This window comes from Adiantum capillus-veneris, chromosome 18 (assembly GCF_014529385.1).
Source record: "Adiantum capillus-veneris isolate H3 chromosome 18, ASM1452938v2, whole genome shotgun sequence".
In the NCBI taxonomy this organism is placed as follows: Eukaryota; Viridiplantae; Streptophyta; class Polypodiopsida; order Polypodiales; family Pteridaceae; genus Adiantum; species Adiantum capillus-veneris.
In genome coordinates, this window is record NC_140948.1 from 54,526,836 (window position 1) to 54,537,807 (window position 10,972).

The 10,972-nt window shown below is 41.7% G+C and overlaps 1 protein-coding gene across 1 annotated transcript; it reads right to left on the reverse strand.

Annotated features, from left to right (window-relative positions):
- Positions 1 to 1,112: 1,112 nt before the first annotated feature.
- Positions 1,113 to 10,659, reverse strand: LOC147435681 (uncharacterized). Its single transcript, XM_086487764.1, has 5 exons — positions 10,355 to 10,659; positions 7,077 to 7,104; positions 6,149 to 6,237; positions 2,796 to 5,731; positions 1,113 to 2,122 (listed from the first exon to the last, which is right to left on the reverse strand). The coding sequence occupies exons 1-5, from the start codon at positions 10,657 to 10,659 to the stop codon at positions 1,791 to 1,793; spliced, it is 3,690 nt and encodes a 1,229-aa protein (XP_086343890.1). The 3' UTR covers positions 1,113 to 1,790.
- Between the last annotated feature and the right edge of the window lie 313 nt (positions 10,660 to 10,972).

Consider the following 10,972-nt stretch of genomic DNA (forward strand, 5'->3'; position numbering starts at 1 on the left):
ATTCCTACAATCCTAACTCCACCATCCATAGACATTGCATGGGCTTCTTTTTTCTTGCCTCCTCTTTTTCTCAACTTAGTAGAGAAATTATCCAAGGCAAATGGACTATTTCAATAGTTTTTTTAAACTCTGCTATAATATCTTTCACTTTTTGGTAAGGAGGATACATATAAACTCTTTCAAAAATGAATTAACTTTCTACGAGGCTTTAATTGGACTATTATGACCCTAGGTTTATGGAATATCCTCATAACATGGTTTTATGTTAAACAAGGGAATTTTACAAGGATTTCAATATAAGTTGACCCAAAGGTCATTGTAATTTTGGAGGATCCAATACGCTTTGGTGTCAATGAAAGTAAAGGTGGTAGAAGAATGTATATTGAAAGAGGCCAATACTTATTCCTTCAAAAGGTATTCCTAATGGCCTCAAAAAAATGAACAGGTACTCCTACTTCAAAGATTCCCTCAACAACAACAAAAATGATGTGCTAGACTATAGCAGGTAGCAACGGGCAATGACGAAGCACGTAGATTTGTCGAAGTATTAGATGGGAAGGACAGTTATGACAATGAGAGAGAGAGAGAGAGAGAGAGAGAGAGAGAGAGAGAGAGAGAGAGAGTGCAAGGACACTTGAAAGAGAAGAAAACTCTAAAGGGAAAATAAAGGAGAAGAGAAACACCTCTTTATGTAGACATAAAAGGTCTTTTGAGTTTCCACCTTCTTATGTATTTTGATTTTCCACCATCCGTCTTTTCATTTCCTAAACTCACCCTTCACTTATGCACTTAATATGTTTTGAAAGAGTTTATTTTTCTGAGATTGGAAAGACCTAATTGCTTTTAATTTAAAACCCAATTGCAAAGACTTGATACTTCAAAACAAAGGTCGATGGACATTGATAAGTCATGTTTATGAATATAAGAAAAATCTGTAACATAGATAATTTATTATTTTAATAATTTATTTCTTTTAGCAAAGCATTGTACTTGTACCAAAGCTTGATTTTGTCTACAATTTGGAAACTTAAATGTTATGAGTTCTCTCATAAATTATTTGCATAAACTTATAATGGATATAGATTCCTTGATACACATTCAATTTGATTCTAACTATCATAAGAAAAAATATTCTTTTTGCAAAGTCTGCATAATGAAATGGGTATGCTCCATGCAAACCCAAGGTGGGAGTCGATAAATCTTATCAGTAAAAATCGAATGATATGTTTGCTAGTTTCAAGTGTTTTTTTGGTCCATTTTTCAATCCTTAAACAAAGAATCTCACCAATTGCATGGTGCCTTGTTGGTGATACTTTCTTTTGTTAATGCTACATTTCTTGTGGTTGATGGTTTACACAATGCGTGCGTGCTTGCACACATAGGATGATGACAAAAGTTGGGCTCATTCAATAATCTTGGCATGCCAAAACAAACCCTTAGTTTCCCTATCTCCTTTCATAGATATAAGTTCCATGGATTACCCAAAGAGCCCATCAAATGGCTTGAGCCAATTATAAAAACCAAGCATTTTCTTCTGCCTTTTGGGCATACCGGCGGGTGTTGAACCGTGGTGATCGATTGTCTGAACAAAACCTTGAAAAGGAGGTCTTTGAAAAAAACCACTCCCACTTTGTATGTCTAGATATGCCACAGAAAGGCAACAAGGTTTTATACACACACATAGCATTCCCAACAACCTGTGTAATGGCATATTCACAATCTTTCCTTCTGACAATGGCACCAAATCCCATGTCTCATTAGCATCAAGAGTTGCCATCCCCTCATCGCTTCTAGGTGCACTTCTCTCCTCTCATCGAGGTGATCATGTGAACCACCTCTTGCATGGATGGCCTTTCAAAGGACACACTCCTAGTACAAAAGAGAGCAATTTTGAGGAGCAGCACCATTTCCTCAAAAGCACAAGCCTCATGCAAGTTTAAGCTTGGATCAAACAATTGCTTGAAGTCCCTCTCAATCACCAAAAACTCTTTGACTCTTGTTACTAGATCCCCTCCTTTTTCCAAAGGCTGAACTGGAAGTTGCCCTGTTAATAGCTCAAGCAAAACCACCCCAAAGCTATATATATCACTTTTCTCTGTTACTCTCAATGTGTACGCATACTCTGCAAAAGGGCAAAGAGAGAGAGAGAGAGAGATCAGTTAAAAAGAGAGAGAGAGAGAGAGAGAGAGAGAGAGAGAGCCCTTGAATCCCGATAATCACAAGAAGATTTAAAAATTTTCTCATGTAGGAAAACGGAGTCTTTCTCATTGTTTTCCATACAATGCATAACATCATGAGCTTCTGTGAGGGAGGCGCGGCATACCTGGCTAGGTACGATTGGGGGTAGGGGACGGCGGCCCCCTACCCCCAATCGTACCTAGCCAGGTATGCGGCGCCTCCCTCACAGAAGCTCATGATGTTGAGGTAAGTCACAATGTGGGAAATATTGTGAGAATTTGTCCAAAACTTATTGTGTTAATACTGATAGCTTTGATTCTAATGCTGTGGTTCAATGCATTAAATACTATTTTTAAGTTAAACATGCATAATTCTTAGATTCTAAGGTTCAATGCATCTACCCATCTGTCTGATTCAAGTCATTTTGTACAAAAAGACAATTCAAGGCATCTAATGCTAATAAGCATGCAATACAAGATAAAAAGTATTATGCATTTATCGTCTTTAAAGTTCAATGCCATGATGAGTCTTTCATGAAGGCTCCCTACAAATAAGAACACAAATCACATAGTTTTCATACTACATACTAGCCTTGCATCGGAGTCCAAGATGCTTACCTGGTGCAATGTAACCATATGATCCTGCAATTGCAGACATAGTTTTCTTATGACTCAAGTCCACTAGCTTTGCCAATCCAAAGTCACCCACGTGAGCCTCGAACTTCTCATTGAGTAGTATGTTGTTGGATTTAATATCCCGGTGTATGATACTTGGCTTGCAATCATGATGCAAGTATGCCAGCCCTTCAGAAGCACCTAATGCAATTTTGTACCTAGCATCCCAGTCCAATACAAATGACCCATTATGTAGGAGTTCAGCTAAGCTTCCTTTTGACATATACTCATAGAGCAAATAATAAGCATCATTATGGAAACAAAAGCCATAAAGCTTAATTATATTCCTATGGCAGATACTGCCGAGAGTTGTGACCTCGGCATTGAACGTGTCTTCCATGTTAGGACCTTCTCTATATGCACTTAATTTCTTCACAGCCATGATAATACCAGTAGGCATTGTAGCTTTGTAGACAAGACCAGTGGAACCCTCTCCAATCAAGCACTCTTCTGAGAAGCCCTTTGTGGCTTTCAAGATATCTATGAAGCCCGGCCCTGCCTTTAACCAACCATAAGAGCTTAAATTAAAGCTTTTCTGATGATCCGCTAAGACTACACTCCTCCTCGATGTGCTTTTGCAGTACCACAGAGTTACTAGTAGAATCGAAAAGGTTGCTATCCCCACTATAGAAACACAAAGAGTCACCATTAGTCGAATTGACCCGCCTGCCTTGACATGAGCATAGGAGAGGTCACTACAAGTTTTCCCTACAGGTGGACCACATAGCCCGATGTTGTTAGTGAAACAGCTAGTGGGCATTGTTTGAAAGAGAGAGGCGTTCGGCAAGGGTCCAATCAGATGGTTAGATGATACATTGAACACAATGAGACTCTTCAAATCAACAAAAGATGCAGGAATATGCCCTTCTAGTTGATTGTTATCTAAATAAAGGTATTCAAGGAATTGCAATGCCCCAAGTTCTGATGGAATTTCGCCAAATAGCATATTAGAGCCCAAGTCAAGGGCCATCTGAAGACTTTTCATCATGCCCAACTGCCGGGGAATTCTACAAGAAAGATTGTTTCTGTCGAGCCGTAATTCGGAAAGGCGGGTGAGGTTGCCAAACCTTTCTGGTATCGCACCTGTGAGCCGGTTTCCTGAAAGTGAAAGCTTGTTTAGTGAAGTGAGCGCTCCAAACTCTCCCAATAATGGACCTTCGAATAAATTATGGCTCAAATCCAGCTGTAAAAGCTTAATGCAGCCAGTAATGTCTGAAGGAATCCTTCCTGTCAGTGCGTTGAATGAAAGATCCACAATAGCAAGCTCCTTAATTTTCCCAAAAACATGCGGGACCTCTCCTGTTAAGTGATTTCCAGAAAGTCGTAGTGTTTGGAGGCTAGTGCAATTTGCCAACTGGATTGGAATGCTGCCTTCAAGATGGTTGTTAGAGAAATCGAGCTCTTCAAGGGCTGTCATGTGACCAATATCTGACGGAATTCCTCCCTGGAGCGAGTTATCATTCAAACGAAGCTTCACAAGAGAAATGCATTTTTTCACTCCTTCAGGTATCTCTCCTATCAAGCTATTAGACCAGAGGTTCAACCACATCAACTGGTTGTTCTTGCAAACATACCGGGGAATGCCACCACTCAGCATGTTGACGGAAAGATCCAACACCAACAATTTGCTATGATTCCCAAGGAGAGGCGGGATAACCCCTGCAAGGTGGTTGGCAAATAGCTGAAGACTAACCAAAGCATCTGATTCTTGCAGTTTTGTTGGAATGGTTCCATTGAGGGAATTCATTGATAGATCAATGTACTTCAAGTTGGGCAATTCTGCCATACTTAGTGGGATGTTACCCGAAATGTTGTTCTCAAACAGATGAATAAGCTGAAGACTAGTCAACTTGGCTATGTCATCTGGTATACTACCTGTCAATTCATTCTCTGAAAAATCCATCTCTGCAAGAGATATGCAACCACCTAGCTCCCGAGGAAGGCTTCCATTCAAGTGATTTTTGTACAAATAAAGAAGCTCAACATACTTGAGTTTGCCAAGCCCTACAGGAATAGGCCCTGTGAGAGCATTTTCAGAGAGTGCTAAGACTCTCAAACTTGTGCAATTGCCAATTTCTGTGGGGATATTTCCAGATAGCTTGTTTTTCCGAAGAATTAACTCAGTTAGCCTCTGCATTCTCCCCAACACGAGTGGAATCTCACCCTTCATTTCATTCATGGCCAAACCAAGAATTTCCAAGCTTTTGCACTCGCTCAATTCAGGTGGGATGGTCCCCGACAAAGCATTCTCGCCTGCTCGAAATTCAACAAGGTTGCTTAAGTTGCCAAGAGATGCAGGGAGAGCACCTGTAAGCCGGTTTGTGTGAAGCAACATGTACATAACAGATTTGAGGTTGCCATATTCTGCTGGTATACTTCCTGTGAGAAAGTTTCTGCTCAAATTCACGGTCTCAAGCAACAGAAGATTACCATACTCTTTTGGAAGGCTGCCAGAGATGCTGTTGTTGCTAATGTCGAGTATGAGAAGCCCTGAAAGTGAACCAAGCTCCCTGGGAAGATCACCTAGAAAGCCATTATGAGAAAGGTCCAAAACCTGCAAAGACATACATTTTGCCAGGCTTGCAGGAATGAGTCCGGAAAAACTGTTGCGAGAGAGAGCCAATTCCTCTAATTCTTCCAGATTACCGATCTTCTCTGAGATAATACCAGTCAAGTTCATGGCCTCCAAGTGCAGGCTTGACACCCTGGAATTGTTGTTACACCAGACACCTACCCATAAACAAGGAGAAGCTTCTGACACATTCCAGCTCCCCAGATAATTTAAGGGGTCTTGCCATTGAGCTTTTAAATCCAGTAGTGTTAGTCCATCTGGGGAGACCGCAAATGCAGAAAGAATTGAGGCAGCCAACATCAATAGACTGCAAGCAGCCCCAAACATGATGAGGCGTGTACAATACACTTGCACCAGGCAAGCAAATGCACTATTGTGAATTCAAGCACTCGCTTCACCTTGCCACACTAGGTGGATTCCTGGGAGCCCTAAATGACATTCGTGAATTCTATTGTTCCATGTCAGTGCCACTCCTACAAGCATGCCAATTTCCTTGTGCTCCATCATAGAGCGAGAGAGCAGACAAAAAGGCTGCCTTTGCATTTTGACATCCTGATTTGATTGTTAAGATCTTTGCTTCTTCACTGTTGTGAATTCAAGCACTCATTTCACCATGCCCCAACAGGTGGGCATTCTTGAATGTCGGTACAAGGGTGCCTAATTCATCATAGAGTGAGAGTGGATGTCTCTGCATTTAGACATCCCTGCTTTTAATTGTTGATACCTTTCCCTTCTTCCACATAGGAACACACTTGTATGCTTCCAATCAGGTGTTTTCTCGAGCAAGGTCAAACTTTTACCCAACGTCTTCATCTGTATCGTAGGAACAAAAATTTTATGTCAATAAGAGCAAAATAGCCTGACTTTGCCACCAGTAGAACATGTTTTCTTTGAAACACTAGCATGTCATAGCATCCAGAAGCAAGAAAATATTCCCAAAAAATTGTGTGTTCATGTAGCATTAGCATCCAATGAAATATCAGTCATCAACCTCATTAGCTTCGCTCTATCTGAAAAATTAAAAGATATCCAAAATGTGGGTATCCATGTATTGATTTGGGCAGTACAATTAAAGGCAGGCTGGGAACACATTAAGATTATGATGTTTGTGCATATATAATCATGGTATCCCCTGCTAACTAACATAATCATGGTGCATATATAATCATGGTCTCCTGTCTGAGTATGTTGTGTATCTGATTATTCTTTGCACATGCCTATTTAAGCATGCTTCTTACCGCCAATTTCGTGCGCATGTGATGCTAAACAGACATGCTTGAGATGCAGAAATGCCGACATAAGAGCCAAACTGGAGAATGGCAAAGTTCAACACCACAAATTTATGAATGCAAAGAAAGAAAAATATGGTTGCATGTTGGTAGCAGGCTTAACCCACTACTTTGTCATTACAAGATGCAACCTACCATCATTGTAGTGCATCGATGCACATGAACTCGAGAAAGCAAGAGTCATTGCAGAGTAAGGAAGTGCCGCGCGCGCGCGCGCGCGCGTGTGTGTGTGTGTGTGTGTGTGTGTGTGTGAGAGAGAGAGAGAGAGAGAGAGAGAGAGAGAGAGAGAGAGAGAAGCAGATTACACTGCCCACGAAGCTATATGTGTGCAAGAAAAACACAGCGCACTAGAGGTTGACTCACAAGGTTATAACGGGCGATGAAGGTAACGCTGGTTGCAGAAAATCAGCGTGAGCACCGAAAGGCGGCTTCAACTCGAGCCTCTAGAGCCTCATATAGTCCTCAGGACAGTAAAATGCCAACAATTTGAAGAATACAAGTATTTAGCACATCAAGCTTCATGCTGATGATTATAAGAAAAAGAAAATGATATTGACATGCCACTCCACCACTCTTGTCTTTCATGCCACCAGCACTCCATTTTGGAATCTCACCTCATAAGCTACACTGTCGTCGCCATCGTAAGAATGTCTATATCGGCGACAAATGTGTGTTTTAATGTCGCCCATCTGGAAACTCAAAGAGCACAACTCAATTGGTTGAGCCTTCATTATGTAACCCCAAGGTTGAGGGTTCAAAGCTCTCGGTCTACACTAGATGGATATGTCTTCAACTTCTCCATTGCGGAACTGTTTCCACAATATGGCCCCTTGTGGGTGTAATGTGTACATCGATATCCGATTGTACATTTGTAGAGTGTGTATCAAGTTTTGCCTATTGTCTTCCCTCGAATTGATGGTTAAAAAAACCAAGTTACTTCAAAATTAAAATGGCATGCCATTTACATTAAGAAAAAAAAAACCAAGTTACTTCAAAATTAAAATGGCATGCCATTTACATTAAGAAAAAAAAAACATAAATTGTAAAAAGATACAAACATAAAATCAAAGCAAATAACTTGAGTCTCTCTCTCTCTCTCTCTCTCTCTCTCTCTCTCTCTCTCACACACACACACACACACACACACACACACACACACACACACACACACACACACACACACACACACACACACACACACACACACAAAACAAACAAAGCGCAACTAATGAACGTATGAAAAAGAAGTAATCGTCTAAAAACTTAATCTCAGAAGAGATTGAATAAGATATTTGAAGAAATGTCCAAAGGAGCTAGCCTGGCAAAGGAGCTAGCGTGGTTGGTTGAGCACTTGATCGCATGACTCGGGTCATGCCTTCAACCCGAGTCATGCCTTCGAGTGCGACCAAGTGACTCTAGTAGAGCTCACGAATGTCTGCTTCAACTCGCACGAAATTTGTGCGATTGGAACAAAAACAAGTGATAAAATCATGAGGCCTGCCAATGATAAGATTCACCTAAGAATGTGCAGTGGCCTCAGTTTATGAAGATATTCATGTGGAAGGTTCTTTGGGGGGCCTTGCCGATAAGCATCGAGATTCAAGCGTGAGGTATCGGACCCGATAGATGTTCAAGGTGCAAATTGACTAGCGAAGACCTCGGCCACCTTTTCATGGAATGCCTATCTATTAGAGGCCTCGCAAGAAAGATGTGCAAATGGGTACAAAGGACGTGGAAGATAGGGTTTTTCAAGAGGGATTTGTGCTTGGGGGGTAAAATTTTTTGAAGTTCTTGCACTTCTTATTTGTACTCAAATTGTTAGATATTGTTACTTCAATAATATGTGGAAGGCTAGGAACTGTCATGTCTTCGACAGCAACCTCTCCATGGCAAGCTTTTCAGAGATTGTACAAGAAAACAAGGAGTTAATTTATGTAGTAAGTGAGGTGGTGACTAAAAGGCATAGCTTGGATGAGTGGCTTAGCGAAACCTTCGCCATCCGGTCGAGCCCTGCTTTGTAAAGGATTTAGTTGTCCGCAATAGTAAGCTACTAGGTGATTGTAACTAGGCTCGGTTGTAACCCTTTGTCCCTCAAGGCTTTACTGAGCTTGAGGATCCTTCGCACTATTTTGCACGGGGATTTTCAAATGGGATCAATGGTGAGGGTAATTTGAGCCGTCGGATGTGTTTTTGTAAATTTGGGCCGATTTGTAAATTCGGGCAAATATGTAAATTCGGGCTAGTAGGCAAATTCAAGTCCGTACCTTGAGCCTCGAACCCACGACCTCCCCCATGCGGTGCATGTGCTCTAACCACCACGCTCGCATGCGTTCATTGAAGTATGTGGCATTCCAATGCACCATATGTAAATGCGGGCCGATTTGTGAATTTGGGATAGTTTTGTAAATTTCGAAGCGCGCAATCTTGTAAATTTGGGTCATGCAAATTTGTAAATGGATCGCCCGATCGCACGACCTACAATGCGTGCACCTCACCATTCTTACCTCCACCCTTGATCCCATTTGAAGGTGCCTGTGCCATATAGTGCTGAGGAAGATGAGCTGTATATCTATTGGTGACTTTATAATACGATCGCTCACAATTGTGAGTTTTGCCCAAAAAAAAAAAGATTCACCAAAGAATGTTAAAGTACATATCGATGCTTGGGGTGCAAGTTGGCTAGTGAAGATCTGGCCCACCTCTTCATGGATTGCCCAACTATCAAAGGCCTCGCAGGGAAAATATGCAAGTGGGTCCAAACGGAAAATTGGCTTTTACAAGACTGATCTTTTCCTTGGAGGGAAGAATTCAGGTAGTCCTACCATCCTCATTAGCACTCAAGTCGTTAGGTACTTCTTCTTACATAATGTATGCCAGACAAGGAACCGTCGTGTGTTTGAAGGAGGTCTTGAAGTGGCAAGCTTCACAAAAAGTATACAAGAAAGCAAAGTGCTAATTTGGACGCTCAGGTGCAAGCAACACTCGGAGGATTGGTTTAGGACTACTTGTGCCTTGTTGTCAGTAGAGGGTATGCCTAGGATGGGGGAAAATCTTGGCTATCGGTAACTAAGATCTCAGAAGAACATGATAATGGACCTTATGTATCAAGGATAAGGGAGTGAGTTGGTTGGCCTGATAGCCGATGTACTTATGGTCCCTGGATGATGTCATGGCCCAACACGAGCATGACAAGACTTTGTAATTATTTGGGTTGATTAATATAGTTCACTCACAATTGCGAGTTTTGCTAAAAAAAAAAGGGAAGAAGGTAGCAATCCTTTCACAAGCACAAACTATCAAACTCAACCAATCCGTTTGAGGCTTCTCTATAAAACACTAAAAACTAAAAACACTAAAAACTAAAAACATCTAGATGAATAGGTATCTTTTTTTTTTCCAAACTCACAATTAGGTCTCCCAATCTAGGAAAAATAAAAGTTCTTTTAAAACATATTGTAAAGTACACACTCTATTGCACACTCCGATCTCTTCCTTTATTCATCCGGCTCTAAGGGCCTTATACTACATGGCTGGTCCAGTATCAAGAAAGGGTGACACTTGGCATCTTGTGCCGTTACAACTGCTGCTTACTAGGCAGACTGGGATGTCTGGACTTGACCTGATCATGTTGCTGGACAAACCAGGTGGCGGCTACCCCATCCAAGAGTGTTCGCAATTCCAAGGCCTTGCGATCGTCATTCCAGTTATGGTAGCTTGCAACATTGTCAAAGTGATCAATCCATGTCAAGACATCCTCCGTTGGTAGCCCAGAAAAACTCTTGGGCCGTACCTTCGCATCTGTGCACGTAGTGTTTGCGTGTTGATTAGTCAAGAAGCCTACCAAAGATTGGTTTGTGTGGTTGAGCTGTAGCAGCATGTTGGAGACCGCTGAGAACATGTGCTCTAGAGGAGCTTGTGCAGGGTCGTTTGTGAACTTGGGATGCATCGAGGCATCGTCATATTGTGGCGAGCTAGGGGCTGGTCTGGGTGAACTGACGCGGCTCATGTTTGTGAACGCGTGCAAGGAGTGGGTACTCTACTGTGCAATAAGGAGATTCGCTCTGTGTAGTGTTTGCAGAAGAACTGAGGGAAAGAAAAGTCTGGGCAAAGAAAAGGTTAAATTGGAGCGGGGGTTGAGTGCCTGCCAACTCCACCAATGTAAAGTACACACTGTGTTGCACACTCTGATCTCTTCCTTTATTCATCCGGCTCTAAGGGCCTTATACTACATGGCTGGTCCAGTATCAAGAAAGGGTGAC

Bases quoted from the DNA above. Each gene is read 5' to 3' on its own strand.
- LOC147435681 (XM_086487764.1), bottom strand. From the start codon at position 10,659: ATGCATCCCAAGTTCACAAACGACCCTGCACAAGCTCCTCTAGAGCAC. The intron at 6,238-7,076 runs GTGAGTCAACCT...CCTACGATACAG, and splicing joins TCATCGCCCGTTATAACCTT to ATGAAGACGTTGGGTAAAAG. The intron at 2,123-2,795 runs GTAAGCATCTTG...GCCCTTTTGCAG, and splicing joins ATATGGTTACATTGCACCAG to AGTATGCGTACACATTGAGA.